Source organism: Lissotriton vulgaris, chromosome 4_1, assembly GCF_964263255.1.
Source record: "Lissotriton vulgaris chromosome 4_1, aLisVul1.2, whole genome shotgun sequence".
Taxonomy (NCBI): Eukaryota; Metazoa; Chordata; class Amphibia; order Caudata; family Salamandridae; genus Lissotriton; species Lissotriton vulgaris.
In genome coordinates this window covers 1136556170-1136581834 of record NC_141691.1, presented here as the reverse complement: position 1 = coordinate 1136581834, position 25665 = coordinate 1136556170, and the positions used below count along the sequence as shown (strand labels likewise).

Here is a 25665-nt window from a genome sequence, read left to right as displayed (position 1 = left end):
GAATGGCAAAAGGTGTTGGGTTGAGCCTCGAGGTAATGAAACGCACTTGGGGGTGAGGTGGATTAGAAATCCCCGACCTTGAGCTTTATTATTATTCGTCCCAATTACAGCACGCAGTGGCATGGCTTGACACAGATCAGTCCTGGGAACGCTCACTCCTGGCTGATACGTACGGAGATCGGCAGTTGGGGGCACTTCTGTGGCTTGCGAAAGGACAACAGGACCGATGCCCCCCCACTGGGGCGGCTACTGGTGGCCATATGGGACAGGGTATTTAAGCAGCTTTTTCTGGTGCAGCCATTTGCCCCAAAGGCAGATTTTTGGTTGATGCCACCATTCGCGCACAATGACCAGGTCATTTCTACGGACAAATGGAAAGCAGGAGGTTGTTTTATGCTAGCAGATCTATATCCCGACCAACGGTTCATCACATACCAAGAGGCAGTGGACACCTTTGAGCTAGGTCCGGGGAAATTCTTGCAATATGCCAAGATAGCGGAGACGGCACAACATCTATGGCCCACTTTCCCGGACGCCTCGGGCCACACGCACACCTTAGTCACAATGATAGCAAAGGCGGGGCGGAAACTGGTCACTCACCTGTACAAGGCACTTCGGGAGGACAGACAATGCACACCACTTGCAGTAGAAAATAGGTGGCAGGAGGTGAGCCTCCAAGAGATCACACCACGCGACTGGGAGAAGATCCATTAAGGGGTCCGTAAAGTGGTGATTTCCAATCGATTCAAATGGATACAGTTTAATGTAGTCCATATGACCTACCTCTCACCTAAGCGCCTTAATGTTATTGATAACACGAGAAATACGCGGTGCCCTAGGTGCCAGTACGACCCGGCCGATTTCCCACATATGGTTTGGGCTTGTCCCATTATACAGACATGCTGGACAACTATCCTGGAAGACCTGCATAGAATAATGGGGTGGAGGGTGGCCCTGGAACTGCGTACGTGTCTCCTAGGACTGCTCCCCGGGACCCGAAACGCAAAACTAGCCGAAAATTCCTGATATTGGGACTCGTTAGGCAGATAGCAATTTACTGGCTGTCACAGGCTGGGCCCTTGGTAGTGAACTGGAAAGCAGATCTGAGGGAGTGGGCATTGGCGGAGGAAGGACACGTATGCAGCACAGGGCTACCCAGATCGCTGCTTGTGCCAGTGGAGCGGCGATTGCTGAGTGCTCCTGATCCCCGCCGAGGACCCAACATGGCGGCCGCCCGTTGCCAGCTCGGGCTGTAGAGCAGCGGGGAGGAGGAGCGGAGACCGGGGACGAGTCGGACGGGCGCTGTGCACCCGAACCGTGTGTGGGGCGCCTGCCGCAGGGTCGCGGTGAACCTTGCTTGTCTGAGAAGCTCACTCGGCTGAACCTGTCCCTCGCTACATCGGACCCTCGGAGGCTGGAGGTGAGAGGGAGGGAGGGTGGAGTCGCTGCCCTGGGAAACATCGGAGTGGAGTCCCTAGTCAAGCAGCGAGACGAGAGGGAAACACACAGCGCCGTCGGGTGTGACGGAAGGGGCTGCGGCACAAGGGCTCAGAGCACCCTGCAGGCAAGAGCGGTGATTCCTCCTCTGCCCGGGTGGCCCCTGCGTCCCCCCCCCCACCGGCTGCCACCGGGACCCTGGGAGCAGGTCTCCGGTGCCTACAGTTCACGATTGCCCCCCGCCCCACATCAGAGGATTCCCACAGCCTTGAGGGCAGTGGAGGGGCTCGGGGACGCTGTTTGATGCACCAGGAAACCGCGGAGATTCGGGGGCGGCAGTGGACGAGGCCCCCCCCCCCCCACTAACTAACTGACGGGCTGCTACACAAAAAAGGTCATACATCTGGAACTGAGCACTAACTGACGGGCTGCTACACAAAAAAGATACTTCTCTTGACCATCGCTTGTACTTTGACACAACCCTTTGTTCAAAATGGCGGGGTGCTAAAAAGAAAGGCAATAAATCACCGCCTGTGCCTTCAGATGCCCACGAGGCCCCTGCAAGATAAGACTCCCTCACAGCAACTCAGGAACTGGGCTAGCTTGAAAACGAAACTGCCCTCCCTGCTCACAAAGCCACAATAATAAAAAGAGGACTACTGTCTCTTCTCCTCATATGGGGCGGCCATCTTTGCCTAGTCTCTCTCTCGGGTGGATAGCCGGGGTTTACACTCATGTGTTTACACCATTTTCTGGATAGAATGTCTACCTTCTTATATGGCAATACTATATCTCTAGTTGTATTATGTTCACTAGTAACTCCGTCATGACTTCAAACAAAGTAGTTGTAAAGGGACAGCTGAAATTCCAGGAGCCTAGTCCCGACAGGTCGACGATTTCGAAGGGCTGGAAGAGGTCCCCCACTACACGGTGGAGGAGGGCACTGGACATTCCAGGAGCCTAGTCCCGACAGCTCGACGACTTCGGAGGGCTTGAAGTGGTCCCCCGCTACACGGCGGAGGAGGGCACTGGACATCGAATGCTGTCTTATTTAAAGCGCTTTGATAACCTATTCGGTTCAAGTTATTGAAATGTGCAACGTAACTGATTCTATGTAAACTGCTGTGTTAACATGTAACGAAACTTGTGCTATGTAAAGCGCTCTGATAACCTAATCGGTTCAAGTTCGCGCTATAGAAAACTCTAAATAAATAAATAAATAAATAAATAAATAAGGAGGGATGCCAAACTCCCGGAGGTATTACAGGCATGGGGGTTGATGATCCATGAGATAGGGAGGAGCGCCCCAGATTCTGCGCAGACAGTTTTCTCTTCCGCTAGCCCAGAAAGGACCACATCCCCCAGGCGGGAGGAGGCACGGGAGGTCACCCCTGTTTAAGATGGTGTGAGGAGATCCTTTGACTAGATGGGCCCGGTAGGGGGAGGGTACTGGGAGGGCGGGGGGGTTCTAGTTACACTGTTCATGAGATTGAGGAGGCCAATGTTTGCAACACTTGCTGGTTTACTGTAAGCCACCACTGTAACTCGACTTGGACTACCAGTTGCTGAAGGGATTGATGGCGGCTTGATATGCACTTCTATGCAGAAAGTAATTCTTTCTTTGATTTGATTCTTACGCTGCCGGCCTGTGAGAGGTAGGAATCATGCCGTGTTCAACAATGCATGTCTTTAATAAAGGTTTTTGAAACTTAAAAAAAAACACCTTTATGTGGGAAATGTCTATACAGGAGTAGAGCTGTTCAGTGTGCTGTGCAAAGCTAGCACTGTGGCACTGTGTCGATACAAAGGAGTCCTACAGAGCTAATTTGCAGGGAGCAATACAAATCCCAGTGCACTACTTTGCGTTTCAACTAACTGCTTGTAGTCAAGTTCTCCAATAAGCATGATGTGTACATGCTCACTACAAATCATGATTAAAGCACTAGCGCGGTGACGATTTAGGGTCAGATGGCCAAAAGTTCCCAAGTCCATCTGTATACTGGATTCCAACAAGTGCATGGGTTACGAAAGGTGTAGAGGGGTCCTGCTCATGCATGGGCACCCTCTCACACAAAACCAAGCACTCTGCCTTCAGGATTGAAAAAGCCTGCCACAGGAGTGACTTATAGGTTTATATGGGTCAGTGATTAAAGGTAGATATAGGTAACCTATTTCTTAGTAAGGGGTGCATGCTCCACCTTACCCAGGCTGTAGTATGAGACCTGTGGTGGCATTTTGGAAGGCTTCCTAGGGGTGGCATAATGCATGCTTCAGTCCCTGGGGTACCTATGCTATGCCCTTAGTACCCAAGGTACCATACACTAGGGACTCCCAAGGGTAACCCAGTAACCAATCTGAAGTGTACCTAAAGTACATGCAATCATTTTAGAGAGGAAGCAGCTAGGCTGGGGTCCTGGTTAGCAGGACCCCGCCAGACTAAAGTTGAACAAGCATTTGCAATGCAATAGGGCTCGCATTTGCGAGAGTTTGAGCTTTTGGCATGGTAAATGACAATGCCTTTCATTTATGTGCTTTGAAAACCTGCAAGTATTGTGTAAACACGCACCTTATACTTTTAGGCGTTTCTTACAACAAGCAAGGCTGGCAGTAACTGTGCCTCTTTGGACTTGTAGTCCATGCTTACCAGAAGCAAGGCTTGTGGTAAAAGGCGCAATTACTGCCAGTCTTGCTTCTCGTAAATGGTAAACTTTAGAATTATTAAAATGTTCTGTAGACTTTTAGGCACACATCATATATAATACGGATTAAGAAGGGAGAGGATGTAGCCTTGCAGTTAGAGCTGTCAACCTCGAAGCTGGAGAACTGTGTTCGAGTCTCTTGTAAACGAAGCTCAACATCCTGTGATTCTGGGCAAATCACTTAATTTTCTCGTGCCTAACAAAAATGAATGTGTGTCTGTAAGGAAACTGGTGCTCATGTAAACGCTCCGATACCTGATGTCTTTGGTCTAGTTCGCTCTACATAAAACTCTTTTTAAAAAAAAAAATGTTTAGGAGGACTAGGTGACCATATGTGTATGTAATTAGCACCCAATAACAGTTTAAATAAATAATAAAAAAGGCTTTTGTGATATAGGTCAGGACATCATTTCCCTAGTGAGGCGTGTATCGGGATGTATCAGCGTATCCATTCATTCCAAATTTGTCTGTCAGGAAAAACATCCTTACTGTCACTTAAAGAAACTTTCCCTGAAGTTTAAAAACTGTAAGAAAATATGATGGGATTGAATGTATTGGATGCAGAAAGCATGGGGTCAGGTAGCCCTTGCCAGGACTCAAACTTAAAACCTGCCTGCAAATCACTGCAAATGTCAGAAACGAGTGTTTAAGGTGTGCCTAGAAAAGGGCGTTTCCCTGGGACTGTTTTTTATCAGAAGATCCCTGTAGAGCATGCTCCCGATGTGATATTGCAGAGAATCAGGTGCTCAAGAGTAACAGTGAAAATGTTTCTGGAGTGCAAAATGTATTCTTATACTTTTATCGTGACTACATTGTACTCCAAAAAACACATAACTTTGGTGGTGTATGATAATAGCTAAATATACACGAATGGATGTTTGATCCAAAGAAAAATTGGGAACGTGTATAGGGTCATTTAATTTCGAGGGATAGTCCTTAATTTGTAAGCAAACTGTACATGTATCTGTTTTAACCTCACAGCACGCATTAGGAGCTGGTGCACTGCAGATTCCTCAGAGAGATTAATAAACTGAAATACAGATGATTTTTCTACATACCAAAGGGCTGCCGGTGCCACGCAGTGATGGCATGAGAAAGCATGGTGGGCGGTTTCCTTCATCCAGTGAACTGTGCAGGCAGGGAGTTGGAGCGAGGGGATGGAGGCCAAACACATTCACAAACTGAGCGTGCATTCTGAAGAGAGGAGGCTGCCTTACATATTATAGCTTGAAATTAATATCTTCTGCTCTTTTTTTCTTCCTTAGTCCGACTTTTCTTGCAGTTGTGTCTTTCTTCTCCATCTGTGAAGGCTGCAGCGCAGCTTGATGCAAACGTGCTCCGACGGCAAATTAAAGAATCACAGAAGTTTGTAGGCAGGCAGGAGCGGATTCCTTGTGACGCGGACAAAAGTGTGGCGTTATTGTTCGTAGCTCTTGGTCCTAATCTGGACACTCTGTCCCTGAGCCTAGGCTTGAACAGGGTGAGCTGTGACAAGAGGAGCAGCGGGAATTGATGCGGCTCTAGGGACAGGAGATTCACCACTCAGAATCAAAATCGATTATTCACAAGTGCTGGGCCGTAGTTAAGGAGTGCACCCTTACACCTTCATTCACATTGAATACCTTTTTGCTTTGGCGTCAACTGCATTCTGATCTGAAAATATTTATGAGTAGAACCAGCACATTGCACATTTTTGTAAATATGTTTTGCTTGCAGTCCTTAGGCGTATACTGAATACAACTCATTTAATTGCCAACCTCTACATTTATTTGGTGCATGCAAAAGCATTCCTTTGGGTACTATGTTTAGTAATTCGAGCGCCTGATAAAATACCAGCTATATTTTTTTACTTCAAATGTGAAGTCATTCGCAGCATTCTTCTGTTGCGGAGTCAAAATAAAACTATGTCCCTTGTATACATTTGTGACTGACCAAGGAGAGGACAGAACCTGCCCGCGCAGTGCTGACAGTTCTTTGCTCTGCCGCTCCCTTCTGTTGACCCATGGCAGCCGCGAGAACACCTCGAAAGAACTCCGCGTCAAGTCATTGTTCCGTCTCTGATAGGGCCCGCGCCCGCCGTATTAATTGTATCTATCTGGGTAATATTCTGAATTAAGCTCTCCCAGCCACGTTTTCTTTTTGTGCACATTACAATTTTGGAATTCTTTGTTCAGCCCAGACTCTCAACTCGGCCTTAAAGGAAGTGTTCTCTACGGTATTCACTCCATTTCATGTCGCTCTTCAGGGCCCATTTCTACAATGTGCTGCGCATGTCATGCCCAATATCTGTAGTTAACACAGTTCAAATATTTTCCCATTCAGCTCCTGCCCAAACTCTCTAGTAAGTGCAGTTCTACACCATCCCATTCAGTTTCAATGGGCACAGATTATTAAAGTCCTGCATGTCTTTTAGAAGTCGGGGCTTCCTTTTACAGAATCACACAGACTCTGAATTTGTTTTAGAATTCACCACTTTCTTTTAGGGAACCAGGTTTATGCTTCAAATGTTTGCATAAAACAGAACATTGTTCTTTTGGTAAAATATGCAAATTAAACAATACGACCAAAAGAATACAGGCGGTAAAGACTCACCACTTTGACAGTGGGTTTTTATAGGCAGTCTGTGCTTTCAGGCAGCAGGGAGTTGAGAGCAGCCGCAATAGTGACATGAGCAAAGGAACTCCCCCATCCACCATCACATACCAAATACTACCAGTAACCAAGCCCCAAACACACACACACACGCTCCTACATGCACGGCCACCCTGATGCTCCAAGTCCAACACAAGCTCTGCCCAAAACAATCACTGTTTCCAGTGACCCGAAAGTTCAACAAAAATGAAATGCAGGCGGACCTCTCTTCTAACGTCAGAAGCGGACCTCCTCTCCCCGCGCGGTATGTGCCTGTCTCTACCAGCATGCCCCTTTCCTGGCTGCTTTAATGAAGACAAGTTGGGGGTTCTCATAAATCACCATTAGTGGTTGGGGCTCGCTCTAAACAACACCTGAACTGGTTCTCAGGCAAATCTGTCGCACAGAGTTACACTGTGCTCAGAGCTGCCTTCATTTAAAGTTTGTCAACACATCAGTGAAGGGAGAAGAAGTCTCTTGTAGGTTTATTTTCTTGGCGGGGTGCTGTCAGCTCTCTCTTTCAGTCTGATCAATGCATGTCTAACATTGTATAAATTATGTTGCGATGTGGAGGAGCAGATGCTGCTCTGGTAATTGCTGGAGCCGGAAACCACTTGTGTGTAGTGTTTTTACACAGTATTGACCTTCAAGCTGCTATCTCTGGATGACTACTTCATGCGCACTGACTGACAGGGCTCTACATTAAACATTTCTGTTTCCAGTGACTCGAAAGTTCGAGTGATCGTGCACATTGCCTTTCCAGACACAAGCTAAAAGAGACGCCGTGAGCGTGCACATCGGCTGTCCGGTCCGGGCATGTTTTGTCTCCCTTCCGTACCCAAGTCCACAACTATAGTCTCGCCACAACAAAGGAGTGCTACATCTATTAACATAGTCTGAAGAAAAAAAAGAAAAAAACTTCGCCAGACCAACTGGCATTACAAATTCCACTTCCATCACAATCTTAAATTTTTAAGATTAATCCATATACAGTTTTTTGGCCAGCCAGCAGCCAAAACACAATCCTACCATAAATAGATTATGATTTAGGTAGGAAAAGTCAAGATGTTTGACTTGTGTGGGAGGCCGAGTTGTGTGGGGGGCGTAATTGTGTACAAGAGAAACAATTATATCTGAAAAGAAAAAAAAAAAAAAATACTGCCAACATACAAGCTGAGTGAGCCTGAAATCAAAAACGGAAAGCATTGCTGCATGCTAAACTGACAGGGGGAAGGAAAGTGAAAGCACGCGATGCGCACGCTGTGGCGCCGGTTCTTCTGCTGAAGGGAGACAGGAGTTGTCACTCGCGGACAGGAGATGTGCACGTGTACGGAGTGCACATCTCCTGTCCGCGCGTGCCACATCCTGTCTCCCTTCCAGCACCTAAGCGGAAGCAATAGAGGCTCGCTAGCGAAGAAGCGCATGCACTGTGTTCGTAGAAAGACCTAAACAGTGAAACACCAGCAGAAAAAGCTACTACAGTAATGCATCGGTTTTGCTTATGTAAACAGCTGTTTTCATCAATCATCATACCGGAGAAGGAATGAGCTCCCCGACAGATAACATGGGAGAGAAGAGGATGGGGTGCAACAGCCAGAGTTGCTGACTCGCAAGCTGGGGGTCCCGGTTCGAGTCTAAGCGGAACCGCGCAACATCCTGTGATTCTATGCAAATCACTTACTTTACACTGCGGGTGATAAATGGTTATATAAATATGCTGCAAGAGTAAAAAGCAAAACTTTATAAAAATATAGTTCCACCAAAGCGGGTGTTACAGTATTCCAGCGGCGGGAAACTAAGGGAAGCAGACAAGGAACAAGCATTGGTAAATGCAGGAAAATATGCTACAGCCAATAGAAAGTGTAAAGATGAGTGGCGCGCACAGGAACCAATGAGACATGCCACGAAAGAGAGGAGGCAGGATGTAAGTCTGCTTTAAGTTTATATTAAAAACAATAGATTTCTCAAGCACAGCGCAAGCGTGGTGCAGGAGAAGCCTAATGAAGTATTGGAAAATTGACTGAGGTGTAGTTACCGCTAGGTAAACCTCTCAATGGATGCACCTGAACACCTACCTTTAATGGGCTACTATTTCACCAGGCAAGCAGCCATAGAATTTCGGTTCCTCTACTTGAGGAATCATGGACTTGCTTATAGCCTGCTTGACTCCATTATCCAAAGTCAGAATGTGATAGGTGTTCTGTTTGCCGATTGACAAATGCATTATAGTCCCCACACTGCACATAATAATTGAAGTAGCATAAGCCACAATGTCACGGGGGACCCTATATGGCAAATTGTAAATGCTTGACTAGATTCTGAAGTGCTTTTTAGGGAACTTATGTATACAACACAAGGACCACCCCGATTGCCCACCAGAGTAAGAGTAATAAGTCAAACAAATGCCCTGTGGGAATTATTCACCAACACTTCTATTTGCTATGAAAGTGTACAAACTCAATTAGTAACTAGTATCATAATCAATGTCAGTAAAAAAGGATAGAGGGGACAGTTTCTTGCATGATGGTGATGTTCACATTTTCAGTGCCAGGACAATATACATTTCAGTATGTATCAAAATTAGTGCAGACGACAGAGCTAAGACAAACTAATACCTAAACAACAAGCAGATTCCAAGGTTGCATATGATTTTATATTAAACTAACATAAGCAGAGGTACTGTCTGTTCATGTATAATAACTCCTGGCACACCATAACATGTTTTGAAAGCAACTTAAGAAGGGAAATGTTGAAGATTTAACCTGTAGATAGTCTTCAGGTCTTATCAGAGAAAAAAAAAAAGTTCACAACTTCCCTAGAAACCGTGGAATCTAGAGACCTTCAATAACATATCCTATAAGCAATACCTGCAAGAATACTTCAAGACACAGATTCTACAATGTATATCGGGCTGCCCAGTTAGTTGGACAGTTCCAGTGGCGTAAATAAATTATTCAGGAAAGGTACACCTTAGTATTGTGCAGAAAGTGGTCACAAACACATACAATAGTATTCCTAGACAAAGCCAACAATGTAAAACAACTCCTTAGACAGTCCTGTAGGTAAATGGATTACTCTGGAAAAGGACTCTTGCATTATGTCATGCCGCAGCACTCTGCCCGATACGAAATTACTACCTAACTCAACTATCAACTAGGCAGCTTGCTCCAAGCCAATAAGAACGCAGCAGGACAGCCTCTTTCCTCAACATCCCAACACCACACAACCAGCACCTGAAACAGCTTCAGTGGCTCCCAATCCACAGCTCGTCAAACTCCTGAAACAAACATTCAAAGTCTTATACAGCACTGGTCCACCATACCTCGATACCGACTTAGATTTCAGAAACCTTCCAGGCACCTTTGCACAACATAGGCAGCTCCAGAAAAAGAATAGACTTCTCCTTTTGACTCCACAAGGGCGGAATGACCAGACTCTATACATATGCATTGTCCCTAATATTAGTGAGTTCTGCACTAAGCTAAACACTTGGCTCTTCAACTAGGTTACCATGGATCAGGCCTGACCGCTCTTGCATCGGTGACATGATACCTTTCAGGTGACAGTGCGCTATACAAAAAATATATACCAATAGACTCTGCACCCAATGTATGGGTAAAATGTTGTCTTGCTTGCCATGTTCATCCTCTGTCAAATTAGTATATGTTCAGTCCACTGTATGACGTGTGCATTAGTCACAGTACTGCACACAACAATGGATGTGACATGTTATGCTCTCACTGACCACCCTGTGTATCAAAACCTATTGTTCTTCGTAATTTAAGAATCTCTCTTTAGGGAACTTAGGCAGCATTCCCTAGCATGTTTGCCTTAATGTCAAAGCTAGTTATGCTCAATTAGTTTGAGGAATGAAGCCTCGGAGGAATACTCCAACACTCCCAAACTTTAAGGAGTTAAATTTACCACAGTGAGTGTGCTAAAGACCCACGTAACACGTCTTCCTGGGCCTCACGTGGCTGTCATGGAAGCCTTTAGTAAAGATTCACTAGGTAGGAGTTTCAGTAATGCTCAGAGTGGAGGGGTGATGCATCAACTGTCAACATGGGAATTCCGTTCTGTGGCACATGAATGTGATGGGCCTTCGCATGGCGGAGGCATGGTGAGGTGTGTGCAGTAATCTGCTGCATTGAGCCCAGTGGTTTGAAAGTCTTGTGTATAGTGTGTGACTGGACCATAAAGAGGTTGGTGACTTGACAATGCTTTATTGCTCACCTTCAGTAGTCTTGGTTTCTATATTCAGATACTTTGATAAGCATTTGTGCTTTCAAGCTAGCATTTCTAGAAGTGCTAAAACAAACCAACGAAAGTGGTGGATTAATTTAAGATTAGTACCAGATTTATATCTGTGGTCGCAATAGCAAGAGAGAATCCCTACTGTGAACATAATGGTCTGGCGGTATGCGAACAGAGCATTGGTGTAACCTTGGGGAAGACCACTCCCAACTGTGGCAGGGCTCGAAAACTCATCAAAATGCTACTAGACGTGCAGGTCTAGTAACTTGAAAAATCTACTTGACCCAACTAATGTATTTGATCTCTGCCTCTGAAAGCAGAGCAAATATTACAAGATAAAAAGATTTAAAGGCATATTCATTGCTCATTCATTTTGTGAGCAATAAAGATGCCTTTAAATCTGGTTATCTTGTCATATTTGCTCTGCTTCCAGAGACAGGAGGTCAAAATTCAAGTTTGTCTTCCCACGCGTCAACCAAATTGTTTTCGGGACCCGAACGGGTCCGTAACACTCATTCGTAGCCAAATTGTAACGTGCTCGGTAGCCGAATTCCGACAGAGCGAGTATGATACACGATTCGGACAGCCGCTTCGCCTCTGTCTCAGAGAGACGAAAAGGATGTTGAAATCATACCTCTGTGGTGTAGTAGGCCCCCCCTTCACCCCGGGGCCTCTGAATCTGTCACAGGGGTGTGCCCATGGGTCCCCCCGATCCAGGCATGTACAATATGGCATAGGGTGTGCACTTTCCCCAACCACCCATTTTTGCTATGAGAGCCTGTGCACGTACCTGTACACAGGCTGCCTTGGAGTTCAATGGGAGTCTGAGTGAACCCAGTCTTTAAGCATACGGCTGCATTGTACTCGCTCGTTCAGACTACCGGAGCACATTTAGCTCGGAAAGCCCTCTGAAACAGTTGTGCAGAGGCTTTCCTAGCGAGATTAGAATCAGGCTCTAAATCTGGCTCACCATAGTGAGCGGGCGAGTGGATTTTTCAAAACCTGTGTGGCATGGTTGCACCCCTTCCAAGCCCTGAATGAGTAAGAGCCATCTGTGGCGGACCGGTGTCCGCCCATCTAATTTAGATGTGCAGACATACAGGTAAATTTCACCACCTGGAAAACCATGGTGGTATGGGACAGTGATAACGGTCTAATGACCACCCTAGCCTTGGAAGACAACTCCCATGGTGAGAGGGGCGTGTTTCTCCCACCCAAAGAAAAATCAGACTTCAGGATTCGGTTTAAACTTTTTTTATCTTTCAATTGATGGGTGGCTCAATTATGTTGGAGTAGTGCATCAAGCGTAAAAGGCACTGACAGCAATCACAGTTTCAGCGGCTTATGTCAATGTTTTTATTTAACCGCCAGCTTTGCATTCATTTCTAAATTTGGTGAGTGGAGCAGTCCTACGATAGCAGATGTTTAGTGCTTTAGGGAGAAGGAGAAGTCTTGGTTAGCCAAAAATGTAAATATGAACCTTACTAAGAAATCGTCCATTTTTGGGAAATTTGGGTAGCTGTGGATTTTAAGCCCAGCTCAGCCGTCACCTAGGCAAACATGAACATTTTTAAGAACTACACAACCAGGGGAATCCAGGGGTGCATGGCTTGTGTGGTTCTCACCAGGTAATTTTACCCAGAAGTCCTTGCAAACAAACTTTGATAAACACATTTTTCTCACATTTCTGTGATGGAAAGACTTTGAATCTGCGGCAGCCAAAGGTTTCCACTCTGAATTCCGACAACTCCTGATAAGGACGGTACCCCACTCGTGTGGGTGTGCGAAGTGAAAAAAAACCAAAAGGCCCTAAACTGCTAGGCTGAGAGGCAGATGCTGTATTTGGTACCAAGCTGTGGCAGCAGCCATGCAAACCTGTGAACCACAGACATTTTGGAAAACTAGACAACCAGGGGAGTCTAGGGTTGTGCGTGACTTGCAAGGATCCCACAAGGTTTTCTTACCCACAATGCTCTGTAAACCTCAAACTCTGCCTGAAATCACGTATTGCTCTTCCATTTGTGTGATGGGAACTTCTGTAATCCACAAACGTATGCATTACCCCACTTATGCCAATAAAAATGCAGCCCCACTTGTGTGGCTGGGACTAGTGCCCACTACAGGCATGGCTCAAACCTAGATTAATGGGAGCCCTCGCCAAGGGACAGTGTTCCACCTGATACAGGAAACCCCACAAAAGATGAATCCCACAAACTATTGGTCCTGACGAAAGCCAACGACCCAGTGAGGGCGCAGGTTCGTTGAAACATGTAGACCATTTTTAGGGTGATCCGTTTTTATTAACCATGTGATGTGAGGGACACATCGTACATCTCAATATCACAGCTACATTTCATTTTCAATCTTACAATCATCTCAACTTTATTAAAACAGCTTTTTCTAGTTAAGAGGTCATTTTAAACCACAATTCCACATTTGGATCTTAATCTCTCAACCAGAGGTCACCTCCTGGTGGAAGAAATAATGATGAGTAAGTTGATGGCAAAGCCGAAAATTGCTGTTGAGGGTGCCACAGTATATTGAGGTCCCTCCAGCTGAGGCTGTCCCACTCCCTACTTTGATTTTTTGCTACAATTTACTTGGAAGCAGAGTGGGATGACAGCCATGCAAGGCTTCTCTTCCTCCCCATTGATGAATTTCAATATTGAAACACTTCTGACTTATCCTCCAAACAAAAACATTAGCCTCACAACAACAAAATCCGAGTAAGTCAATGGTAGACCCTTGTTTTCATGTCAGGAAAAACTACAGATTTCCACAGTCAACTAACAATTCTATGAATTGTAATTAATAAAATTAAAGAACCTCGGATACGTTCCTAGGATCTAACGAACCTGTGATTTTTAGGTTTCGCCTGCCGAAAGCTGAACTTTTGTTTTGACGTATGGACAAAAGTCCCGCCTCTGTTTCCCATTGGCTAGCTCCATAAATGGAGGCTAGCCATTGGAAAACAGAGGCGTCCGTCATTCTGCGAGGCGACTTGTGGGCGTTTCTGAGAATTGTTCTCATCCGGCCTCTTCTGTCACGTCAGTGCGGCGGGGTTCATTTTTTTGCTCGTCGAGGTTTCATTTGGTCATTCCGCGGCCGACCGCCGCAAGTCCAGGTGAGTGCCTTTCTTGCTGTTCCCTCCCCCCTCCCACTGTCCGTTACTTTACCGCCCCCCCCCTCCCGCTGTCCGTTCCTTTCCCGCCCCCCCCTCCCGCTGTCCGTGCTTTTCCTTGTTTCACTTCTGTTAAAACGGTAACTTTTATTTGTACCAAGTTCGCCCTGGTCATGTGTGCAGGTCCTGCGCAGCTTTGCGTGATCTCTTCTGCAACGCGTGAGCCTATGTTGAGTGAGATGTCGTCGGCAGCACCCGCTGCCCACAAACAGCAGCCAGCATTCCTCCTGCCTCATCTGTCTCACGCGCACCCTTTGTTAACCTTGGTTCTGCACACAGAGGCAGACAGTGAGGTGACTATCTTAAAGCATTCTGTGGGTGTGCATAGCCTATTTGGAAAATGGAGTATACCATGACAACCCATAAGTATTAACATCTCCTGACAGCAACATTTGAGAATTCCTATGCAATATTTAACTCTGTGGCCCGGCCCTTAATATTATAAGCAAAGAGGACAAATAAAAGAACGACATAGCTAAAACGTATAAAAAGGTAGTCTTGGAGTAAACTCTCAATGTGTATGAAATTCCATGTGTAGTTGAAAACGTGATTAAGTGTGCCCGACTGCTGTACATGACAAAGACTAGTTCAAGATGGCCGTTCTCTCAGCCGAGCACGCCAGTCCGCTGTCTGTGGGAGCCTGGGAGGAGAGGATGGGCAGTGCCGTGTTCCGTGCAGGAGGCCAGTCTGAGGTGAGCGTGCATAGGAGTGGTGCAGTCTGACTGGATGGGCACTGCAAAGCCTAGCAGCGGTTGGGGCCAGAGTCACATCGGAATGCAATGAGAAGGAGGGGTTATACATACCTACACAAAGAAGAAAAATGCACAGGCAGTGGTCCATTCTGGGTGAGGCGAGGATCGCTGGGGGCGGGGTGCAGCGGCAGCATGCAGTGCTTTGATGCATCCGATCTGGGGGGCGTGGGGGGAGACAGCCCCTTTATATGGGCTGCATGATCTTGCCCGCTCTGATAGAGTCCAGGTAGGATTCATGCTCGGGAGAACAGGCTGAGAGGGATGCTGCCGTGTATTAAACTTCAGGAATGTGCCTTGTGCTTTGGCCCCCTTTGTTTTGTAAAGGGTAGACGTGTTGTCTGCCTGATGTGCTATTGCTTATATACTTTACGTATGATTGATGCTCCGATGTACATATGAGCCTTTGAGATGCATTATCCTCAGGGTTTCCTTTGGTGCGCCGCATCTGCGTGACTCGGGGCTGCAGATCCACCCGTTACCATCCCCGGAGGGAATACAAAAAATTACTGAGTAGACAATACTGTTCCCTCGCTTGCCAGACTCGTTACAAAACGAAAACAAAATAGGCTGCCCTCTTTTTCAGCCTAAAGCAGCAACTGAAGACTGCTACCATACTCAACACTAGGCAGCCCACACACCCCCTCCCCCCGCGCCACACACTTAATAAGGCATCTCCTGCCCCATTTCCTCCCCTCACCCGAAGGAATTCCAGGACCGACTTCCCCTCCTTCCTCTCCAGTATTCCACAGCAGACTTGCCCCTCTGTCCCCAGGTCAGCCCCAAGAAAAATAAACTTCATTTACAAAGCTCTGGCGGAAATAGCCAGGCTGACTTTCTCCAACTCTCCTGGAAGCAGCCACTGACAGCCCCCACCACCTCCTCCCAGGAAAAGCATCTCCTGGCAGACTGCCACCCTCACTCCCTGGTGTAGCCTCTGGCACACTTGCACCCCTCCTCTGTCCAGAGAAGCCCCGGCAGTCTAACGCTGCAGTTCACTGCACGAACCCCTCACACCCTCTTTTACAGGCAGCCCGTGCATAAAGCAAACTCTTAATATACTTCACAAGTATCCTGGCAGTCTCTGCCCCTGTTCCCCATCAAATATATATATTTTTAACTTGTAGATCCCACCCACCCCTCTGTCAAACCCATCCTGGTGCTGACAGCAGCCGGCACATGAGTGCACTGTGTCCTATGGCAGCCAGCCCTATTTTACACACTTTACCACTCTCCCCCGAGGGCGCTTCTGTTGGAGTCTCACGTGCTACCACTCTGCTTGCCCCCGCGGTCAATTAGAGGCGCCACCGCCGAGGGCCGATAGACAAGGGCCAGGCTGTCCCATGAGACCGCCGGCGGGAGCATTAGTGAGGGCGATGGAAAGGCGGGGTACAGCTTTAATGTAATCAGCGGCAACTCAAACTGCCAAACACGCTTAATGACTTAATCCCCATCTGCACGGGCGCAGAGTCAGCGCCCTCATTTACCCCCGTGCGATGGAATTCCATCCGCTCCGGCACCTCGGCGGGTTCATGCGCCTGCTGCGCGGGAGGGTGTGTCATTTCCCTAGTCTATGTGAATCCAGGTGAGACCGAGTCAGTGCTGTATCTGAGCCGTGTGTGTTTGATGTGGGATGATGAACGCGTCAGCGGGTATTGGTGCCTGAGGTGATTCAGAGAGTGGCGCGCGGGACACCTGGATCCAAGGGCTGTGACAAGGGAGCTTGTTGTTGTCTCGTTTTTTTATAAACAAGGGAAACCCCACAAAGTAGAACCTGGGGTAGAGTAATATATATTTAAGGAACAATGGTTCAGATTAGGCCTAATCAGGTCCTGAGAAAAAAGGTTCAGAAGCGATTATTTAATAAACGCTGGGGAGCAAGAATTGTATGTACAGGTAGGAATTTTATTTTACTCTTTCTTTTTTATAGATATACATAAATAATTATACTGTATTTCAGGTGCTCAAGTGAATAGTATGGTGCAGGACGTGACATAGGTGAACAAAGTGAGCAGACTGTCACACAACAACAACAAGGTTAAAAAACAGTTATATACAATAGAATGAGTGGAAATCCTTGGGTAGGTCGACGGCGTTTCGATCTATATAGCTTTAGATCATCATCAGGACTGATGAGCTTCCTGAAACTGTAAGAATAGGGATTTTAGTTGTACTTTATTTTCCTACATGTGTACTTGAACTGGTATTTGTGCTCCCCGGAATTGATGAATTATCATGCACATGTTTGTGTATTTTTCACATGTGCAATTAATAAAGTTTCTTAAAAAACTAAAGGAGGTGCATTATTTCCTCACCTTAGTGTGCAGCATATATTCAGCATATATTTAGCAAAATGGATTTTTGGCCATGTATAGAAACATGCATTTATTTAAAACAGTTTGAATGGCTTAAAATTACACTTTAGATTGCCAGCGCTTTTTCAGGCTCGGATGGTCTTGCCATACATAGATGCATGCACTTATTTAAAAATAGTTTCTCACTTTACCTTGCCAATGCATTATCAGGCAAGGATGGTTAGGACACTGCAACTGAATTGAAGGTCGCTTTCCTGGAAAGAGTCTAGTGATAGTATAGAATAATTTAATTTAGCATCACAGAAATTATTCTTTAAGTCTATGACATGGATGTATTTAAATGTTGCTAGAATATAATGTAGCAACAACAAGGAGTAACACTATTTGTTAAACTATTTGTTAAAGAGTCAATTCAAAGGAGACAGAGAAACAGGCGCATTTATTAACAAATATTCGCAAGGGACAAGAACTTACATCCGGATAAAACAATTATGGTCTCTCAATACGAGGGTTCAAGTAGCGCTCAGTCACTTGTGGTTCAGACGAGGGTCCTACTTGGACTACTTTATAAATGAAAGCGCTGGCAATCTAAAGTGTAATTTTAAGCCATTCAAACTGTTTTAAATAAATGCATGTTTCTATACATGGCCAAAAATCCATTTTGCTAAATATATGCTGCACACTAAGGTGAGGAAATAATGCACCTCCTTTAGTTTAAGAAACTTTATTAATTGCACATGTGAAAAATACACAAACATGTGCATGATAATTCACCAATTCCGGGGAGCACAAATACCAGTTCAAGTACACATGTAGGAAAATAAAGTACAACTAAAATCCCTATTCTTACAGTTTCAGGAAGCTCATCAGTCCTGATGATGATCTAAAGCTATATAGATCGAAACGCCGTCGACCTACCCAAGGATTTCCACTCATTCTATTGTATATAACTGTTTTTTAACCTTGTTGTTGTTGTGTGACAGTCCGTTCACTTTGTTCACTTATGTCACGTCCTGCACCGTACTATTCACTTGAGCACCTGAAATACAGTATAATTATTTATGTATATCTATAAAAAAGAAAGAGTAAAATAAAATTCCTACCTGTACATACAATTCTTGCTCCCCAGCGTTTATTAAATAATCGCTTCTGAACCTTTTTTCTCAGGACCTGATTAGGCCTAATCTGAACCATTGTTCCTTAAATATATGTTGTTGTCTCAGCCTCAAGGTGGCAATGATGACACACAGAGCAGGAGTTAGGGTGGGGGGGGGGGACAGCAGCGGCTATTTCAGGCCTGCTCATCACTTTGTGTGCATCCTTTATGCACGTAGAAAGAAGCCTGGCTGGTCATCCGTCTGCAGGAGCGACCCCAGGTCTAAATGTAAAATATTCATGCTAAAGCTACTTTCAAGTCATGTTTACCACTATATAAAACCCTAATTCCCAAATAAATGTCTCAAAGGTTTTTTAAAAGTAAGGGTTTCCAGTCATTTTTAAGTGCTTCTGGTTTTGGCAGACATGGAAATGGGGGCACGGGGAAATAGGTACTTCATCAGCATCACCGGTTACGAACATATTGGAAAACAGGGATTTTATCCCTAGTTTGCTGGTTTCGCTGCCAAAAACATACCCACTGGTCCTCATCTCATGTCAAGTGGGGCACGCGGAAAAAATGTTGTTTGACTACTGTTGATAGGCAGAGGGGCTATGAAGATAGAATTCTATTCAAATAAGGAAGAGTCTATTTATTTCTCCTTTCCCTGCTTGTTTCCAGTCCCAACAGAAATAGTAGAGCGACTTTCTAAGTCCACTCTAGTTACTGTGCATACATTCCGATTTGCAGGGCATTAAGTGGAGCGGGTCCACTCGTATAAGACTAAGCAGTAATTGAAAACGGAATTTGAAATGGGTCCCAATTAAGAGGTCATTAAATTTACTGTTATGGAACTGATCGATTTCGCAACAATAACTGTAAAAATAATGAAGATAATGCATGTCAGTGAGTGATGCAAGCATACCTTGTTTTTATACTACGAACCAAGCAGAAAAAAGGCTGCAGAGCGCTGTACATAGCTAAAGACCAGCATGAAGGCAGTGAGTGACGTGAGAGGAACCTGGAGTGGGGACGGTGAATGAATTGTGATCAGTTTTTAATTTGGAAACAAATAAATGCCAGGGCTCTCGTCAGGAGGCAGCTTGCACCAGCCCATTTCTCCTGTTAGCGCCGCCTAAAACAGAACCAACTACTAGCCATGAAAGTGGAAAGAGGATGCCACGTAACGGCCAGAGCTGCCTACTTCGGAGCGGGGGAGCCAGGTTCGAGTCTCGTCGTCAGCTCAACATATTGTGATTATGGGCAGATCACTTAAGAAGTGTCCTTAACTGGTGCACGTGAAAAGCCCTGGTGTTCATTATTAAGTTCCGGTACTGAGCACTGAAAACCACCGGCTCAAATTAAGCATGGATTGTGATGTTTTTTAAAGAGGTGAGTCTTCAATTCTTTTCTAAATTCGAGCAGTTTAGGGACGTTCTCATGTATACAGGAATGTTGTTCCTGATCCAGGAATGATGGATAAAAAAAAAGTTCTGCTGTCTTGTTTTTTCTTTTTTACACCTCCTGTGTGTGTGTGTGTGTGCCTTTGTGTGTGTGGCTCTGTGATGTGTGGGTGCAAATGCAATAGGTCTCACATTTGCGAGAGATTTAGCTAATGGCAATGTAAATGACAATACAACAATTAGTAATTGGAGAGGCACTCCTATTTTTAACAAATTCACATTCAATACTCAATATTATAACATTAATAAATCACGCGTGCTGTGGAGGAAGACGCAATGTCCATACTGCGCCAGTGAACTGAAGCATGAAAGAATAATCAAGCGAAACCGCTTGCCCTCTACGCACTGTTGCGTTTCCAAAATTGGATGCCAAATTAATACATGAATCAAAATATCACAAATATTCAACATGCATGTAATTAGTGAAACCACATTAACCTTTTGAATTTCAAAAAAATATTTTTACTATCATATCAATTTTATCAAGCATAATTTTCATTACATATGATTAGGTACCATAAGTTCATAGTTGAAAAAATACATATGATGTTTTACAACACATCAATATAGTACTGATATATCTAACAAGTTTTGCCCTGCCCAATGCATTTCGGGCCGCTTGGCCCTTCCTCAGGGGCGATACCTGAAATGACACAAAAAACAAATAAAGCTTTGTCACTTGGGTGAAAAGGTTTTTCAACCGCAAAGTTCATAGATTGCCACAATGACACATTCCATCAATGAATTCTGTTGAAAAGGTTCCTAATAAGTCAAATGTAACCTCTAAAGTGAACTATAGTGTACTGTGCACTCACTTGTTTGAATGGAAAAGAAATGGCGCGATGAAATGACCGGATAAGGAGGGGCGTACGTGAAAGACTTGTGGATTCACTCTAAAGAAAAAAAGCGTATACCCTAAGTCAGGTAAATGGAATAAGGTAATCACAACAAAGAATCTCATATTGCTCGACGGCTCAAAGAGAAAAAAGCCACAAACTCACTGAGAAAAGATGGGCTGCTAGGTGATGTGGTCATAGCCGTAACTAATCCAAGACTGGTGATCACCAACTCACTCGTCTCTATTGAAAGTAGCGGAAATACTCCTGTGTCGAACCTTGAGAAACACAAATAGCGGCCAATTTAAGTGGACAATCAAAACTAACACTTATGCAAAGTTACCTTTCACAATAGCCTACAAATTCCTAAACTTGTATGTACGTAAAAAACACAAAGAACACACCTTGTGTACACAGCGATATGCAGTGAACATTGACGTTTTCTCTTGACTACTCTCGCGTAATTTTGTCCATTTTACCTACAAGAAGACAACATCGTCAGCGTAAAACCAAAAGACTAATGTCCTTTGAGAGACGACTATCCCTAATTTTGTAAGCTCAAATACCTTTAGCCGCTCTAGTCGATAACTCAATGCTCCACGATCCTGCCTCTCTCTGTATTCCCGTGGACGAACGTCTTGGGTGTGCCTTACGAAAATCAAGATACGTATATCTGAGCATAAAAGCACTATTCGCAACAAGAACACTAACAGTAGTTTGGCAGTGCACTGGGACAAAAACAGACACACCATTGCCCAGATGAAATTCCAGGTGACCTCCCAGATACGTCCTTCTGGACTGTATCGGCAGTCCAGAAGGACGCTTGGAGCACCGACCGGACGTGCGGGGCTCCATATACCTGAGCTGTGGCCAGGTGGGGTGGAGCAGTTCTCTCCTACAACTTGGGTAGGAGAATGTTTTATTACTGAAAGACCCTGTGATATTTCATTTGATTTCACTTTTAAAGAGCAGTAGCGAACAAGGTCCTGAAGAAAGCAGCAGGATACATAATTTGATCCACAAATGAGTCTGCAGAAACATGTTGACCACATACTAAGCCTAGAGGCTATTTGTTAAAACCTCTAACATCGCACGCTATTTTATTTTTGGTAATAGAAAGGTGGTTATTAAAATTAGTTTTCCATTCTATTACCCAATTTTATCTGTTCACATCACAGTTCACTCTTTTTTTCACTTCACAAATGCACTGCTCGAGCTGTCCCTCTTGACCCCGACACATGGAAACACATAGTAAGTTTCCACACCCACCATCTAAATTGGTTTAAAATCTACCTTCCTGGTGTGAAGGAAACCCATATGAGTAACAGGGCGTCCAGGATCGACAATTGATGGATATTTTTCCACACAGGAAAGATGCTGTTTCTTTTATGTAATTCATAGCTTACCTTCCAGACACATACTTGAGCCATTTGTTTGCTAGACCCACTACTATTTTTTGTTTTGTAAGTTTGTAGTAAGGGGTTATAGTAGTGTGGGGTCTTTAAACTTCCCCTTGGGCCCTCCTCCCTCCCTGTGTACTATGTTGTAGGTAAAATGGACAAAATTTCGCGAGAGTAGTCAAGAGAAAACGTCGATGTTCACTGCATATCGCTGTGTACACAAGGTGTGTTCTTTGTGTTTTTTACGTACATACAAGTTTAGGAATTTGTAGGCTATTGTGAAAGGTAACTTTGCATAAGTGTTAGTTTTGATTGTCCACTTAAATTGGCCGCTATTTGTGTTTCTCAAGGTTCGACACAGGAGTATTTCCGCTACTTTCAATAGAGACGAGTGAGTTGGTGCGCACCAGTCTTGGATTAGTTACGGCTATGACCACATCACCTAGCAGCCCATCTTTTCTCAGTGAGTTTGTGGCTTTTTTCTCTTTGAGCCGTCGAGCAATATGAGATTCTTTGTTGTGATTACCTTATTCCATTTACCTGACTTAGGGTATACGCTTTTTTTCTTTAGAGTGAATCCACAAGTCTTTCACGTACGCCCCTCCTTATCCGGTCATTTCATCGCGCCATTTCTTTTCCATTCAAACAAGTGAGTGCACAGTAAACTATAGTTCACTTTAGAGGTTACATTTGACTTATTAGGAACCTTTTCAACATAATTCATTGATGGAATGTGTCATTGTGGCAATCTATGAACTTTGCGGTTGAATAACCTTTTCACCCAAGTGACAAAGCTTTATTTGTTTTTGTGTCATTTCAGGTATCGCCCCTGAGGAAGGGCCAAGCGGCCCGAAATGCATTGGGCAGGGCAAAACTTGTTAGATATATCAGTACTATATTGATGTGTTGTAAAACAGCATATGTATTTTTTCAACTATGAACTTATGGTACCTAATCATATGCAATGAAAATTATGCTTGATAAAATTGATATGATAGTAAAAATATTTTTTTGAAATTCAAAAGGTTCATGTGGTTTCACTAATTACATACATGTTGAATATTTGTGATATTTTGATTCATGTATTAATTTGGCATCCAATTTTGGAAACGCAACAGTGCGTAGAGGGCAAGCGGTTTCGCTTGATTATTCTTTAATGTAAATGACAGTGCCATTTATCTGTTTTCAAAACCAACACAAATACAAATTTTGTCATTTACAACGCCAATAGCTCTAACTTTTCCAAAGGCGAAACGATTGCATTGTAAATGCTTGTTCAATTAATTTGTCCCACAAGGTGAGCATTAACAAATTATGCCTCCCAATTGTAAGCATTTTTCCCAGGAAAAAAAAGGTATCTTTGGACATTACTTGTAACTCACCATGTGGGCACAATTCACAATTTTCCAAGAACTGAGTAATTATATGGTACCTGTATATCTTTTTCTGGGTTTATCATAGCATTGCTTATCTAGATGTGAGTAACCGCCAACTTACTCGTTACAGTGCCCTAAAATGACAACCAGACCCATTCAACACCCTACTCCCTACAGACCACAAGGACTACGTAAATAAATCCAGATTAGAAAGACAAAAAAAATGAACATTGTTGTGCATTTCCTATAAAGCATTCACATACATACTTATTAAAAAACAAGAACAAATTAGGCAACTCCATACTCTAGGAACCAGGGTAATGGGAGTACAGATAGTAAAAGATTACTTTAGAATTATTTACACGTGCCTTGATACTACCAACGATCCAAAGATCCAAATTAGACTGCGATCCGCAATATAACCCTTAACAATAAAGTTTGAAGGCATCCACACACAATTAGCAGGTCAAGTCCAATCTAATGCAGAACATGTTACATAACTACCTCAAAAAGTGATGGCAGCAAAAATATGGATTGAAGTGCTTTATAAAAAATGCTATTGACCGTTAAACTGGGGTGGCTAGTGAAATAATTCTAACGATCATTCAAACTGCGCTAAAGCCCCGGGTGAAAATGGAAAAAAAGCAAGATTCTTCCAGATGGAAATAAGCAGCCCGTCTCCTTATTGTTCATTTTTTTTTAAACTGTTGCATAAAGTGAAATGACGCCATCACTATGGCTGCCTGCGATTTGAATCCGTGGTTGGGTACAATGCACAGAAAACTCATAGGCTTGCTTTTTAAACAGAAACAGAGGCAAAACAGCTACATTATTTTTTCAAGAACGATTCTTATTGCAAGTGCATGGCAGTCTGTCTAAAGAGGCGGCATTTATTTTTATTTTGGGTCACATGCTTACAAAAATAATCGCACCAAACTTGCTATGGCCAGACATGCTGGCTCTGCCAATGCTTGATGTACTTGTGATCACATGCAACCTTTGGACTTCAGTTGCTGTTTTTGTCTTGACTATAGTGTAGAGAGGGGTCACGAATGGAGTGCAACAGGAACATCCCAGATGAATGGGTTTGCCATAATGTGGCAGCAAACGATACTTGGGCTCTCAGTGTGGACTGCGATCGACAATCACTCACCTCCGTAGGTGGACTGGGGGTGTGAGGCGGGCTCGGTGCAGGATCCAGGGCTGCGCGAAGCTGCTCGAGGCGAGCGCGCAGCGTGTGCCGCTGATGGAAGGAGAAGGCTGGGTGCAGGGAGGCCATGGTGTAGAGCAGAAGCAGCTCCTCGCGCTCCTGGGGGCTTGCGTCTTCAGCGGGAACCCCCGGAGTAGGGGCGGGCAGCAGGCGAAATAGCCGGGCCGCAGCCTCGCGGTTCTCAGAGCCCAGCAGCGCAAGGTGCACGATGAGGCGAGCGCGGGAGGCGGGTTCGCGAAGCTCGGATTGAGGGTCTCGCGGCTGGGGTCCCTCCCCGCCGGGTGGGATGCTGTTGGCACGGGCCTCGGGTTCCCGAAGGTAGTGGCAGTCGCGGCGCGCCAGGTCCTCGAGGCATGCGCCCAGGAAGCGCAGCTCCAACGGATTGCATAGGCCCAGCAGCCCACAAGCAAACTCCAGACGGCGCGCCGGGCCCAAGTTCAGCCCGAACCACTCGTACACCGACTCGCGCCGCAACAAGGTCTCCCCAGGCCCCGCAGACGCCTCCTGCTGCCGGTGCTGCTGGCTCTTCCGTTGGGGCAGCTTCATCTTCAGCATCCTCGGCTAGGGCGCCGCTGACATGCAGGGCAGGAGGGGGCCCTCTCAGGGGCGGCCCATTCTCTGGGGTCAAAGGGGGAAAGGTGCGCACGCCCTAGGCTCGTGGAGGTCGCACTGTGACGGACGGTCGTTCTGTGTGACGCCGTTGCCGCTTTTCTGGGTTCACAGAACAGCACCTCCGCCACTAGACTCTGCTGGGAGAGCACAAGCTGCGTAAGACATGCGCCGGTCTCCCCAGACCTATCAGAGTTCGACGGCGCTGCCAGACGTCATTTCGGCCTGCTTGGTAGGACGCCTCGTGATTGGCCAAAAACTGTAGAGGTAGTAGAAATAGACAATAACACGGAGAGTCATGCTTCCGAACGCATCGGCCATGTTATAACGGCCTGTTTTCGAATTTATGGTCAGAGCTAGGTCTGTGGAAGCGATTTATCTAGTGCATTGACGTTTCCATTACCCTAAC

At 45.2% G+C, this 25665-nt stretch overlaps 1 protein-coding gene across 2 annotated transcripts in view; it reads right to left on the bottom strand.

Moving 5' to 3' along the window:
• ZCCHC2 (zinc finger CCHC-type containing 2) overlaps positions 1 to 25422 on the bottom strand; it is a 400742-nt gene extending 375320 nt beyond the window's left edge. For both annotated transcript variants that reach the window (XM_086965385.1, XM_086965386.1), the window contains exon 1: positions 24591 to 25422. In XM_086965385.1, the coding sequence (XP_086821511.1) occupies positions 24591 to 25202 (612 nt within the window). In that variant the 5' untranslated portion in view covers positions 25203 to 25422. The remainder of the gene's footprint in view (positions 1 to 24590) is intronic.
• Positions 25423 to 25665: the final 243 nt, after the last annotated feature.